Source organism: Notothenia coriiceps, unplaced genomic scaffold, assembly GCF_000735185.1.
Source record: "Notothenia coriiceps isolate Sejong01 unplaced genomic scaffold, NC01 NC01_scaffold00025471, whole genome shotgun sequence".
Taxonomy (NCBI): domain Eukaryota; kingdom Metazoa; phylum Chordata; class Actinopteri; order Perciformes; family Nototheniidae; genus Notothenia; species Notothenia coriiceps.
The window spans coordinates 15,794-31,336 of record NW_011358172.1 but is presented as its reverse complement, the minus strand read 5'-3'; the positions used below and the strand labels follow the sequence as shown (position 1 = coordinate 31,336).

At 39.8% G+C, this 15,543-nt stretch overlaps 1 protein-coding gene and 1 pseudogene across 1 annotated transcript; one reads left to right on the top strand and one right to left on the bottom strand.

Annotated features, from left to right (window-relative positions):
* Positions 1–1,131: 1,131 nt before the first annotated feature.
* LOC104956149 (protein dopey-1-like) lies at positions 1,132–14,232 on the bottom strand (the record flags this gene model as incomplete). The annotated part of the gene is made up of 8 exons (XM_010783603.1): positions 13,871–14,232; positions 11,659–11,859; positions 10,768–10,949; positions 10,518–10,688; positions 8,307–8,496; positions 7,609–7,707; positions 7,177–7,276; positions 1,132–1,241 (listed from the first exon to the last, which is right to left on the bottom strand). Coding segments are annotated over exons 2-8 (990 nt in total), but the record flags the coding sequence as incomplete, so codon positions are not given.
* On the top strand, positions 2,507–5,069 carry LOC104956148 (tripartite motif-containing protein 35-like; annotated as a pseudogene).
* Positions 14,233–15,543: the final 1,311 nt, after the last annotated feature.

Below are 15,543 nucleotides of genomic sequence, written 5' to 3'. Positions count from 1 at the left end.
CTGTGACTATGTTCCTGACCCTCTCAGACTTTCAGTTGCTGTACTAAAATCCAAGTGGGAACAGTCCTGAGTAAGTCTGATTTTGTCAGAAATCGAGAGAAATATGACCCCGGGAGGAAACCGGGAGAGGGCAATGAAATCGGGAGTCTCCCGCGAAAATCAGGAGGGTTGGCAAGTATGGTCCCGCCCCTCACGTTCAATGTGTTGGAGTGCTAGCCAATCACAGTAGTCATGTCACTATTACCTCATTCACACCAACGCAACTCCGGTTCAAGCTCCGTGCTAGAGCTTTTCAGGTTCAGAACCGGTTCTTCGGTTTAGCTCCGGCTCTTTTCACACTGCCCAGAGTCCGACTGGTGCTGCGTCATTGCGTCATTGTTTACGTCATGACGTAACCGTTTGCGTGCCTGCTTCATAAAGCCAAACCGCGCGGAAACCCCTCACAGCTCACACCGACAACAACAACAATGGCTGATTGTGCTCCGCCTTCCTCTGTACCTCTTCGGAAGACCAGATTCCCAGTAGGTAGCTGGTCTCTTCAGTGGACCACTGCTGCTTGTTAAGTTTCTTCATCGTTGTGTACAAACTGGATAAAACGCTGGCTTTTGTTGTTGTTAAGGAGTTGATCCCGCCCCTGCCCCCGCCTCGACGTAAGCGTGACGTATGTGGTGCTTTTGCTCTGGCCGGACAATTTTTTGGTGCTTGAAACGAATCGGATTCCGGAGCTAAAAGGCTGCTCCGCTGCGGTGAGAGGAAAACCCGGTGCTATTCAAGCTCCAGCTCCGAACCGGCCCTGAAACACCGTTGGTGTGAATGAGGTATGAGTTACGGAAGTGATAAAAGGAGTCCAAGTGCGGTATTTAAGGCAGGAGTGTGTGGGAACCCCTCTGGAGGGAACTTTTAGATTTTAGCCTTTGCAGACCATTGACGTGCACAAAAACCTATATAACTACTATATATACTACAGGGAAAACCCCAAAAAGCTTAATTGGTCCTCTTTAAGAGAAAACTTGTGTGAAAGGGAACCAGATCAGCGAAATTCAAGACAAAACATTTATAATATTTGGAAGCTACTTTTAAACATAAGACACTATATTCAATTTCTTCTTTGCAAATGGCTTAGGACCTCACCTGGACCAGCATGTCTTTAGAGAAGGAGTTGAAGTATTGGCTGGCGTGCTCCTCTGGGTTGCTCTGCCGAGTGCTGCGGGGGCCTGTTCTCACACCGTTGTTTTCAAAGCCTTCAATAAACAAAGACATAACTGTTATAATGGCACAAACCTTTAGACGTACAGTACAAATCAAACATCACCAAACAAACGGTTGTCAGGGTGTAATAAAGTACATACTGGATTGCCATATTGGGCTTGTCAATCTAACATAATATTGTATCTCTATTGGGGGGAAAACCCTCTGACGGGCCAGAATGTATCTTTCGTTTGACAAATCTAAATCATTGCGTGAAGAAGTGGTTTGTGGACTACCGTTTTGGAGCCAATAGTTTTTGGCCTTTGCCGTCTTGGGTTTTTGGAGCCAGAAGGGACTTTTATTGAGGAGAAGGTAAAGCTTTGGAGGGATATTCTTTTCTACTTCTCTACAAGGTCTGATACATGGGACCATAGTTTACAAAATAACTATCGTGCTGAATTGGAGAAGATTAAAAACTAGCAATTCAGACTTGAAACTCATTAGGAAAATGTTAAGTGAGGTGAGAGACTTCTATACAATCAGATGTATTCTTACAGTCAGTGGATACTTCCTTTCTGGTCATTTGAAATAATGCAGCTTTAAGTCACATTCACTTCTTTTTAGACTTGGAGGCAATGTTGAATTTTTTTTAGAGAGTCTAAGGTTGCTATCATTGAAAGTTGCTGTTAAAAATAATATAAGCTTGATGCATTCAGCTTCCATCCTTAGGCATGCAGATACTTACCAGCAAGTTCATCCGCAGCGAGTTGCAAACAAGAGAAAATAAAGTGAGACTACAGCAGATACTGTATGAGGCTAACGTGTGTTTCACAAAAGAGAAATACAACTGGAACACAGCATTCAAAACATACTGCCGGAGCAAATCACAAAACAGAGCAATGGGTGTGTAAAGGTTTGTACACCAGGGTTCCCACAGCTGTCCATGTAAATCACATATGTCAAACTCAAGGCCCGGGGGCCAAATCAGGCCCTTGGTGGATTTAATTTCAGCCCGCAGGATAATTTTTAATTGTGTAGAGAGCTACATAGATTAAAATTAGAGAGTATCTGTTAATAATGTTTATTTTCGGGCACCTGTGTGGGCTTCAGGGAGGGGGGGGGGGCAGGGGTTGGGCTCAGACAGAGCAGTCAGGATAACTGTGGCCTGCTTCTTGTGTATGTGGTGATATGAGAGAATGTGGAAATCAGAAAAGTAAAATACCCGCCTTGCAATCCGTGTTCCTCATTTCACAATAATGACGTTTTCTTTAGTCTGGTGGAAATATGCTCCGCCTTCTCTGGGTGGTCAATGGTTTACTTTAGTTTTTGAGATATTTACAGAGGACTTGTTTTTCCTCCTCCTGTTTCTTATGCCTTTGTTTACAGCTGTGTGTAAAGGCATACAGGTGAGTGTATTCATATTTATAAACCTCAAACAGAAGATTATTGTGTAGCTTTCCACCAATATCTTTGCCAGATATTTTTCTGTTTGCTGTGTTTTATTGATGGATTTGTTATATGTATTTACATCTAAAACCTCTGGATGATATATATTTGTACTTTATTTATTATGATTTGTTTGGTTATTTTGTTGGCGTTACAATTTAAATACACATCCCCAAGTTGTGTGTGAAGATGTAAGTTATGATATACTGTGTGAAAAATGTGTCCTCGCTGCCTGATCTGACACACATTACCAAGCTTCTGCTGTTCATGCCGCTGACGGGCGAACCGCTTTGTCCGTGCATTGCGCTGTGACTCACATGCGCCATGTCAAATGTTCATTATATTTCAAAGGCTCATTATTACAGTTTTATATTATCTTCTATATGTCGCACAACGTACCATTATGCTATTAATAATAATGTTCTTTCTCAGCCCTGGATACGAAAACACAGTGTGAACAAATTATTGGCCGATCCTGATTTGTGTCATGTGCATCGGTGCCCCTCTAGTAGGGTTAACTGTATTGTTTGTGCTATTAATAATTTTTCCATTGTTTGCTTTATTGTTACAGACCACACCCTAAACAAATCAACATCACTGGCAAAGTCTGATTCCCTGTTCTTACATCGGGACACATATGCATCTTGTGCGCTAACAACCTGACCCCCGGAGCCCACATCTCCTTTATACGAGTACTTCCCCAAACTGCTGCTGATTTCACATTATAAAAAGGACTTCATAAGGAAGTACAACTGACCCACTGTCTGTTTTGTAATTCACTCGAAGACAGATGTTTTTTCAATCTGACAAGGAACTCATCTGTCCTGTCTGCAAGGACATCTTTAAACATGGTGGGGGGGGAAACTAATTTGCATGTGTCCGTGCTGTAATAAAATATCCCCGACATGTGATCCACCATGTAACCTGGCATTAAAGAATCTGTGTGAGGCCTTCGTATTGCAGAAAATAACCTCAGAAGCTCTCTGCAGTCTGCACTCTGAGAAAGTGAAACTCTTCTGTCAGCAGCATCAGGAACCAGTGTGTGTCATCTGCAGAGATTCAAAAACACACAGCAACCACAGATTCACACCCGTCAATGAAGCAGCCGAAGCCCTCAAAAAGGAGCTCCAGAAATCCCTGAAGCCCTTACAGGAGAAACTGAAGCTCTTTGAACAAATTCAAGGAAACTTTGGGCAAACAGCAGAACACATTAATGTCCAGGAGCAACAAACAGAGGGGCGAATTAAGGAGCAGTTTAAGAAGCTTCACAAGTTTCTACAAGAGGAGGAAAAGGCTAGGCTGGGTGCTCTGAAGATTGAAAAGGTACAGAAGATGTCAATGATGGACGGGAAGATTTCGGCCCTGAGCAGAGACATAGAAGCTCTTACCGAAACAATCAAAGCCACAGAGGAAGAGCTGAGAGCTGGAGACGTTTTTTTCCTGCTGAACCAACAGGAAACAGTGAAAAAAGTGCAGCAGCACCTCCAGCTGGAGGATCCACAGCTGCACCTAGGAGCTCTGTTAGACCAGGCCAAACACCTGGGCAACCTGACCTTTAACATCTGGAACAAGATGAAGGACATGGTCTCCTACTTTCATGTGATTCTGGATCCAAACACTGCTCATGCAGAGCTCATCCTGTCTGAGGATCTGACCATTATGAGATGTGGAGAGAAACAGAAGCTTCTGGAAAACCCAGAGGCATGATTTTGACCCGGTTGTCCTGGGCTCTGGGGGTTTTACTTCTGGCATTCACAGCTGGAATGTTGAGGTAAGAAATTATTCATTTTGGGGCCTAGGTGTGGTAAAGCACCCCATTCAAAAGAATGGACAAACACCGACTAGATACTGGCACATCCTTCTCATTGATGGAATACTCAAAGCAGTCGCCCCACCGCTCCAGGATAAAGTTCTCTCAGTGAAGGAGCCCCAGAGGGTCAGAGTTCAGCTGGACTTTGTCAAAGGAAAGCTGTCCTTCTATGATGCTGATACTGACACACACATACACACCTTCAAACACAAGTTCACTGACAGACTGTTTCCACACTTTGGCTCCTTGAACACACTCCCACTGAAGATATCACCAACGGAGGTCTCTGTATCAACAGGCTAATGTCCAAAGTCTTTAGTAATGATACTTGCAAAATGACATGTTCTAGGAGTTTTAGGGGGGAACAAATAATATTTTATGACATCCTCAGGTTATTTTTTTTAATTGATTAATTTGATTATCCAATACTGAATATTTGCTGCTGATTTTGGTGTTTAAAATGTGACAATATGAAAATAAACAAATATGTAAATATAATCCAAATATACGTTTTGTACATGAATGCATTACATTATCAAGGACATTGATTCATTTTCTTCCATGTATTCATTCAAGATATACATTCTATAGTTGAATAATTTACTTTAATTATAATTTAAATAAAGGCTTGATTTTTAACTCACAATAAGTGTAAATGTAACCTTACATTACTGATTATGTTTTGATTGCTTAAACTATTTTTAAGAATAAAATTGAAAGTTTTTGTATCATGAGTATTCATTTGAGTCTTTTTATAACACAGAAGTTGAAGTATTTTAAAGAGGATAAAGTCGTACAGCAGGGGTGGGGAACCTCCAGCCCACGGGCCGTATGTGGCCCGGGAGACCATTTGTTACGGCCCTCGAGGTAATTTATAAACACACGAAAAAAAGAATAAAAAAAAAAAAAGATTAGAAGGTAAAATAATTAAACAAGTGAGTACCTGTTTTTCCTGGCCAAGGTCAGGGTCCTTGAACACAACACGAGTCTAACGTGTCATCACGTGGTATATGTCTCGTCTGACAGGGGTGCAGTTCTGACGGAGAGCACCGGAACGAAGCTCCAGCACTTCACAAATTGCAGTACCCATAAGGAGCCGTACACATGCCGCAGGTTTTGCGTGGCTGTGTCTTTAGTTGTAAGCCCAGTGGCGATCTGTTCATCTGTCATACTGATCATACAGTCAATAACGTTGTTGTTATTAGCATCTGGTTAAGCTAGCTATGCTAACGAATATAAGAAGCTTTTTCTACAACCAGTGAGGTCAAGGCACATCTTTATATGATCATTATAGTTATAAAAAAATAAGAGAATAAAGTAAACAGGTATAAAATACTATATGACAGTAAAAAAAAGTTGTTATTAATAAACAAGAATACAGTTTGAAAGGAGTGATTTTTAAAATATCCATAAAGAAAAAGAAATCTGTTTACAGTTCTGTTTCATATGGGTGTTGAGAGATGTATCCATAGAGCTCTTAATTTTGCTCTCAAAATGCAGCAGATTGATGCTTTTAACTTCAACATTAAAAATAAATCACCCCACTTAAATCATGTTCACATGGATAGGAAACTAAATACACATCTTGTGTCCATATCTTTCTGTTTTGGTGGTCATGCCACAACCGTGCACGTGCATGCATGCGCGAGTAAGATATCTGGATTAAGAGGTTGCTTTTTCTTTGCACAGCATGAAAGAAAGACCAAATTAATGGGCTGTGATTTTAGTCTTTTTAAGCAGAGGTCAATCATTTGTACGGCCCTCGGAGGATGTTGAAAAAATTGAAATGGCCCTTGAGATGAAAAAGGTTCCCCACCCCTGTCGTACAGTATAAGAAACAGTCACAACATTTCAACATTGAGATTAGATTTCAAAAACAGATTTCCAATATTTTGAAAAAAAGTTGCAAAGTTTTGTGAATAATAATAATAATAATACAAATATATAGAGGAAGTAATCCTAATATTTAGAATATGTCGGAACTTGTTGAGGTGGGGATTCAACTAATACTTTATTTTCCCATTCAGCGTTTTGCAAAGGCATTGCAGTGATTTATTATCCCAACCAGAACATCCAATGTTTGTCTGAATGTGTGCTTCTGTATCAGTCCGTCCGTCCACAGACTCTTGCATTTTACTGGACGCATCAGCCAAATATTTTGTGTGTTGGACTATTGTTTCCGCTTGAGATTAAGAATTAATCCTATCAAAAATGATTAGGCCAAAACAAACCCTAAGGAACGATTGTGGTCCAACAGTGTTCATGATCTGTGTTTGGATCTACACTGATGCATTAGATCCTAGCTCAATATCCCAGTGTGAAGTGTTAGTGTGCAAAGAGTGTGGGGTTGAACGAGAGAAGGAGTGATAGTCACTACTCTCAGGCCTGCTCTCTGGTTGTGTTACTTGTTCAGCTTTTTCTCAAGCCTACAGGACCACCACCCTTGTGGGTATATTCCGGTAAAAGGTCACCTGACATTCTTGGACTTCCCCAAATGGAAAATTGCCTGATTTTTAAAGCATTTCTCTAAATTCTGCAACACTGCAGAAATATATGAAGAAAAGGAACCCTGGTATACCTGACTCAGTTGTGTGTGTGTGTGTGTGTGTGTGTGTGTGTGTGTGTGTGTGTGTGTGTGTGTGTGTGTGTGTGTGTGTGTGTGTGTGTGTGTGTGTGTGTGTGTGTGTGTGTGTGTGTGTGTGTGTGTGTGTGTGTGTGTGTGTGTTTCGTACCCAACAGCCAGGCGTAGAGTCTGCGGTTGAGGGACATGTCTCTTCTTAAAACCACATGCAAAGCTGCAGACAGGATCCGGATCATGTCAGGGCGAGTCGCCTGAACACAACAGTGCAGAACATTTGTGACTGTCAGATGTGTGTCCTAGCTGAGACATGTCCAGAACTGTTTTTGAGGTGGTGGATTCGACAAGCTGCCACGAAGAATTCTTCATTATCACACATTTGCAAATGAACAGAAATAAAGAAACAAACATCTGAAGATAAAAATGCCAATATCAGTACTAATATAAGCTTTATTATGAACATCCTGATAAATCCATATCAGCCAGTTAGCTAGATACCTGGACCAGATTGTACCTGTAGTACAGACACACAGATCTTTACCATCCCGGTGTTAACACACAGAGCTCACCCTCACAGCTTCCTCACCTGGCTCATGTGGAAGGGGAAACAGAAGAGGATGAGGTCCAGGGTGCTCCTCTGCACCAACACACTGGAGTCCTGGACTGAGGTACTGACCGCCTCCACCTGGTGAGAACACAACATTATTCAACCTGCTTCTTTAAATACATTTAACAATAGAGCATTATATATAATTGCACTATTTGAACCATCGCAGTGATTCTAGTAAAACATGCAATTGCAATCAATCTGAACGCGTGTACACATTCCTTCTAGCTTAATAAACTGGCTTTAACATGATACTACTCATTTAAGGTAATAATGATTTTTTCATTGTTATGTGATTGCTATTTAAATATTTCATCTGATGAACTGATTAGCAAAATACATTTCTCAAGCCAATGGTTATAAAAACCTATTTTTCATTAACTGACATTTATTAGGCAGTTACAGTTTCTCTGGCTCTGTGGTACACTCAGCGTTAATCCCTCTCTTTTTCTATTTTTTTTTTCTATTAGAAAGTAGCATTGGACACTTTGCTCATCTTACATTTTGGAGGAGCAGGTTGTGTTCATTTTGTCCTTCAGAGCCATCAGTTGACTTGTTAGGTGTTCAAACCTTATTTTCAGCTAGGAGGATGCAATTGATTTCCAAATCGTGCATGCAATTCTGTCATTAGTTATTTCTGTCAGGGGATGTTTGTTTTGCTCTGTAGTGTCATGTACCATGAGCTCGATGTCACTGCCGATGACGTAGAGCTGGTCCTCCATGGAGAGCTTGCGGTTGAGGTGCAGCAGAACGAAGGACACCCCGGGGAGGCGCACCGCGGGGCTGGTCAGGATGCTGCCCCACAAGGCACTGTAGAAGGCCGACTGCTCCACCGCTGCAGCCACCTTCTCCAACAGCGTGTTGGTTCTGTGAGAACACAGAGAGGACACAGTGAACACGGTTACTATTACAGGTACACATCTACACTGTAGTCCTACCACACTAGAACTGATGTAGTCCGCAAAGCTGGCACTCAGAAGGAAAAACACTTGTTTAAAGCAGCTGCTTCACATGATGATATCAGACTGACTGACAGTGCCCTGCCCAGATGGAGAGAGTCATTGAGGGCTCTCATCAAAATGTTCTTAATGGCCAAATATTAAGCAATGACTAGAGCAGAAACAGAGTCCCAGTAGTACCCAAAAGATCTCAAAGGGAACAGAGATGCATCACTCAATGCTTTCTCTGAACAGACCACTTGCTGTGGTTTATGAGTGCATTTGGATTTCACTGTGAAGCTTTCATTTGCCATTTCTCCTAACTGACTGGTGTATACATCTTTGGAAAAAATTAAGAGACCACTCCAATTTGTTCTTAAATCTCTAAATGTATGGCAGCCATTACATTCCAGTGTCTGATAAATTCCAACACAGAGAAATGTTGTCAATAGTGTATATAACAAAATAAAAAAAGTTGATTTTACTCAAACAAACAACTATAAATACTAAAAACCAGAGAAACTGATAATGCTCTTTTTTTTTACCAGAACGATATACTATATATGCAACAGTACATTTAACTGGGCAAATAAGGATGATCTGCAATCTAAGATAGAGCAGACACAACATTATTTTGATTTTGCAATCCTAGTGCAGCTTTAAGACATTAAGGAAGTCTAGTGTCCTCTGTGTGGAAACTGAATTATTGAAACATTAACGGGAAACGGCAACAAGAGGTAGTAAAGATAATGCAACTTGCTGTTAACCTCTGCAATGTGGGAGAAGCCAAATAAATGGAAGAATGCATATGGGAAAATGGAAAACCAAAGCGTAATTGAATTGAAAAACAAGATGACAGTATACATGTTTACCATCTACAAATAGGCCTTTTTAACAGCACAGGTGTTATTCATAACATTAACTACATCTGAAATAGCTGCCTGGGACATTTTATTCTAAATAAAACATTGTTACTTTCATGAGTCACACCAGTGCTTCTTAGGAAGTGTAAGACAGCCCCTCCAAGAGTAATGTCATTGTGATTTAAGATTTAAGGAGCAGCAGCCCCCTCTAGGGTCTGTGAGAGGAACTACAGTAGCACTGATGAGATTAATCCTTTCCCTGCTCTTATAAGATACCAATCACTATGTAAACAACCACTTGTGTCAAAATAAGAAATGATTAAATCAATTCATAACAGTGTTGGGAAGCCGATCATTGGCTTATATTTTGCGAGCGTCTGGGGAAAATGACTTTCTGGCCAGAGTTTCACAAAGCGCACACAACACTGAGAAGCCCTTGCAATATTCAACATTATAAACTATTCAACATTACTGTTTCCCAAAGATAAAATTGTTTCTCTGTCTTCAGAAAAACGTGTTCAATAAATTCTGGAACAAGTGTAAGGGGCCCATACGTCCGTATTTTGTGGACGTGTCGTGTTGAATTAATGACCCTGCAATGCTGTTTATTCTCGCAAACTTCAATGATTTGTATTCTCTCGTTTGCACACTTTAACTCTCTTGAAATGTATGAAGTTCTTAAATAAAATTAAAATTAGTGTACAGCAGAGGAAATAAACTGTTTTTATCCAAGGAAATATATTATATATTATACATCAAATATGTGAAAAAAGTATATAACACAAGGAAAAGAAGAAAAACAATATACTTTATGACAACTAAAAAGAAAAGGCATTTGGCATTTCATGAGCTAGAAAATGTAATAGTAGACACAAGTCTGCAGGTAGTTCTTGGAATACAATAGTAAACCGTCATTCTCAGAGACACAAGTCTTGAGCTGTGTCTTGAGTTGGAAACAATAATCTTGCAACGTCTCATATATCTCATTTATCATTCATATGATCTGAAATCAATTTCCTTCCACATTACGCTGTAAAAATGCTTTCTCCTAATGGCCTGTTCCAAAGTGTTTTCCTGCTCTCCTCACCTGTCGTAATACTCTGAGCCCTCCTCCAGACCCGGCAGGACCCCGGTCAGGAGGCCCTGTAGGCCCGGCTTCAGAGTCTTCCCCAGGGGCAGGTAGTAGGTCTCATAGAGCCCCAGCAGCACCGGCTTCACGGACATCGCAGCGTTGGAGAGGAGCGGGAAGAGCCCCGAGCTGCAGCGAGAAAAAAGATCTCAAGAAGTGATTCTAGCTTTGCTGTCTATCTCCAGTGTGAGTGGTAAGCAAGTCATACCTGTAGAGAAACAGGTCTTTGGCCAGCCTCTTGGGTCCGATGATCTTGAAGATGATCTCGTAGGTCTCCAGAGCCTTGCGGTGGACCCCGCTCGGCAGGGCGGGGTGGAGGCATTGGGCCAGCCGCTTGCCTATCGTCAGCTTCTTGGGAACCACTTGGTATTTCGCATTGTTCTGCAAAACCTAGGATAGGATGTAAAACATGCTGGATGGTTATGAGGCATGCACAGACAACATTGTAACAAGCTGAATGGGTGTCTGTGCAACTCAAGCCAAAGCTGATTTATGTGTCTATACGAGGTGACACAATAAGTCAATAGATAGAAAAGTTATTGACAACTATTTTCATTTTTATTTACACACAATCAGTCAGATAATCAAATATTCTCTGATTCCAACCTCTTAAATGAGAGGATGTCCTGCTTTGTGTCATACATAATTAAAAACTCAATATTTTGGGGTATTTAGACTTTTGGCTTGAACAAAATAAGACATTTGGTTGAAAATGTCAATTTTACATTTTTCTTATTTTTAAAGGGATTAAAGATTATTGCAGATGAATCAACAATGAAAACAATCCTTAATTGCAGCTCTAGCATTTTTGTGTATAAAATGGGTTTTCAGATAAGTCCATGTCTCTTGTTGTCATGCTTATTACTTGACAAAATGCATGTTTTTTTTATGTGTATTTGAAACTTTCATATTTCTATTTTACAATCACTTACAGTAGGCTAAATACCAGCAAAGTAAGTGAGGCTCAGCTTCTAAACTAATCGTTAATCCGATGACTTTATGAATGTAGTTGTATGTATGTTAAGTCACATACTGTATGTGTATGAACTGTATTGCATTCTGTACAACAACCATCCTGCCTCAGGTCAGATTTACATACCTTGTTGAGTTTGCCCAGTGCAGAGATGAGGTCGGCCCACTCACTGGAGTACTCAAAGTTCTTGAGGGCTTTGTCCACTGCTGCCACATAGTTCCTGTACTTGGAGTCACTGAGCAGCTCCACTTCCTCTGCATTCATCCTCCTGGGTGGTTATTACGCTAATGTACAACTCCAGGCACACATCGATACATCACAGCTGCACTGGAAAACAAAACAGGAAGGTACAGAAGATCAAAAATCCACTCTGATAATAAGCAAAGGATTAGTCATCTTCAAGCTGCCTGAGCCTATCAATCAGTACATGGACGATATTTCCGAATAACACGGGCCCATATATGAGGAGGAGCAAAGTCTGACACCTGCAGCCATAAAATCTGTTTTTTTTAAGTGTGCATAGATGTTGATAAGTACATGCTTTATACATTGTAATCCAGGCAGACAAACTGAAACTGCCATAAAAAACATTAACACTGTGAGACAAGCTACACTTACATCTCTTTTAAATGGAGTTTGAAATGTATGGGTATCGCATCTAAGAGAGGATTTACCAGATCTAGAAAAGGCATGTGACATTTTGGTAGCGAATTTTGCCCAAGGTATCGATGTGTCTAGAGAAAATAAAAAATCTGGATATTTTAAGCCAAATACCTTGATTTTGCTGCAATATTGTAGGGTTGACTGTCGGTGCTTTCACAAAGTATTTAGAAAACAGTTATGATAAATAATTATTATGGATGTTGATATAATGAGCAGATACAACAGTATATATAACAGTCTAGTAAATTCCAAGAATTACATCTTAACTGTAATGCAGCCTCTAAAACCAGGCAAAGACAACGCTTATGCTATATTAGGATATACAAAATCAAACAATATCTATTCTTATAATCACGATATTGAGATAATCAAAATATCGAGCGCTCACAAAAAAAAACGTTTCTCTTGATTTGCCTTCAATACTGTAAAGCTACAGTGAATCTTGAAGCTAAATTAACTTATAGGCGCCTTATTATGCTAGTTGCCAGGTTCATATTTGTCTTTTGTGTCTCTACTGTGACATGTCTCCATGCTTTGATGTTCACAAAGGTCTTTATTTTTCTCATACTGCCTGTGCTGCAGCACCTCTTTTCACCCTCTGTCTGAAACCAGAGCCCAGTCTGCTCTGATTGGTTAGCTAGCCGGCTCTGTTGTGATTGGTCAACCACTTAGAGATGTCCCGTCCTTTAGCCTATCACGAACACTTTGTTGGAGCACTAGCCAATAGAAGCATGATAATTACATAGTGATGTCACTATGGTACGTACGATTTGCATGCACAACAACCACCTATATAACACACTACATGAAAGGGAAAAACACAAAAAGCATAATAGGATCCCTTGATATTAATTACATTGTTTTTACAGAAATTTGCATTTTCTTTTATGTTCTTCCCAAAACTAAGGGTCAAAAAATACTGCACGGAATTATTCCAAAAAATAACATGAGGGGGTCCACCCTAATTATTCCCTATCTTGTTATCTTGGCTAAAAGAAATTGAGAAGTCCCACACTAAAAAAAAATACATTTAATTGGAGACAATTTGACTTGGAACAGCAGTAACGTGGGAACTTATAACAAAATAAGGTGCCAGTGAGCCATATCAGTGTATCACCAAGCACACTGCACCAGGGCTATTACTAATCAATGTTATTAATCACAGCTGTGCTTTTCCTGCTGTGACAAGTCAAAATGTCTGCGCTAAAAAGAGTCCACAGCAGATTTACAGAAAACTCAATTAATCTGACCAATATCTACAAGTGTATAGGCTACTTATTGTGAGGTATTGATGTAAATGTAACCCTGTGTGTAAGAGGCTAGCTTGTGGCAGCTGACATTTTTCTGAATGAGCTAACAGACTTGTAAAGTATCAACAACATTATGCACTATGAACTATAGTAATAATAGCAGCTTTTGTATACCTACTGTACATTAATGTTTTGAGGTAGGAAGCACATATAACGTCAATGAATATAAAACCACCTACATATATTTTCAATATCTTAATAAAGGCGTTCCTTCCGTTATGATGTGAGCGTGAAAAGAGGGTACTGTTACAGTAATGCTATAGCAAACAGCTCCCTTGTCACTAGCTAGGTCAGGGTGTTTAAGCTAACGAAGGTTACATTGCACTTCATGGCGTAAAAAAAAAAAAGCTGACATAAAAACTTACCGTTATGGGACAAAGGCCAGAAACTGTCATTCAATCACGAGCCCGGTTCGCCGAGTGAAAATGATTGACAACGTCAATAATATGACTAGCAGGCTAGCTGTGGTTTGTAGCAGGTTGTTTAAATGAAAGAGATGCAGGGCCTGGTGGGCTCCGATGTCAGCCGTTCATGTAAGTCAGGTCCCTTGACAAGAAGGTTCTGGAGGCAGACAATGGCTTGTTATTTTCTAAATATTCTTATTTCCTCTTTGTATTGACCCGCACTGTGTACATAAACAGTGATGAGCGCATCAGTAGCGTCCAGTGCCAAAGATACAAAAACGAGACGATTGACAGCTCCCAGACTGCACTGCAGATTAGCTGTACGTCCAACCATAGCGTCCTACTGCTCCCTTCCGCATGGACGTCTTCCGCCTCTCGCCTGCCTCAAGTTACCTGTGACATTTCCCGTCAAACTCGGAAATAGTGGAACTTTTCTTTCAAAATAAAAGTTGACATTTTTAAATTTTAATTACTGTCCTTATACTTATATGAAAAAAAATACAATTGTATTTGAACACTACATGGTAGTCATGGTGATGAGGAATGACGTAGTGAGCTGTGCAGATACAAGTAGATTAATTCCACATGCCTTCATTCTGAACCTGAACACTGACCTGAACTGTGTACTGAAATAGGAAAACAAAGTGATACATTCTGCTCAAAAAACAGCCTCTAAACTTTGGAAATCTGTCCAAAAAATGGCTGCTTTACACCGAGAGGAAATCCTGCTTAATTTACAGACCATTTTGCTAGACAATGGCCATAGTAAAAATACAGTAGACATTTAAGCTATATTTCTCTTTAAAGTTACTAAATTAAGCCTGATTCAGTATGATATAGGCCTAATGTGTTTGTTAAATCAAGTTATTAGATTTGGTTTGGCTGGAAATATTCCCTCATTCACCATCAAACTTTTCCACAGGTAGTTTCAGTGTAAAGTCAGAATAGTTCATTTAATGTAATAAACATTAAGTTAGCAGCTAGATTTTTTTGTTAATATTAATTTAGTGATCATATGCTGTATATTAGTGATTAAGAAACACATCAATATTGAGTCTGTGAACTAGGGTCGTTCAGTAAAGATAGAAAAATACTTAAATTTTGATGGCGATTGCATGGGCCTTTTTCGGAAAATTCTAGAAGTTCAGAATTCAGGCCGCCATGAAAATTGGTGCCACAGTAGTAATATGTAGATAATTTACTGTATAGGGATGGCCTCGTCCTTAGAGAGTTATAGTGTAGTTGCCTATAGGATTTTGCAAATGGCATTACTCTAATAAACTCAAAATAAATCCTTTGAAGGAATGCGTGAACGAGGATTATACACGTAAAAACATTCATGTATATGATTAATGTTATTATAATCCGCATATACCATTTTTATAAATGAATTGGTGATAAACCATATTGCCTTTAGCAACAACTTTTACAAACATTACATTCTTTCAAGTTAACACACATATTATAAGAATTAAATTACAAAAGTGACAGCATATAGGCTTACATTTGACTGATGTAATACATTTGATCAAATAAGACCTTCTTAGTCACAAAAGTCCCCGATACAGTTGTGATGCGCTCATATCTCAGAGAAATATTTAAAAGGTTCTTCTTTGCAGGTAATAAGTGAAACA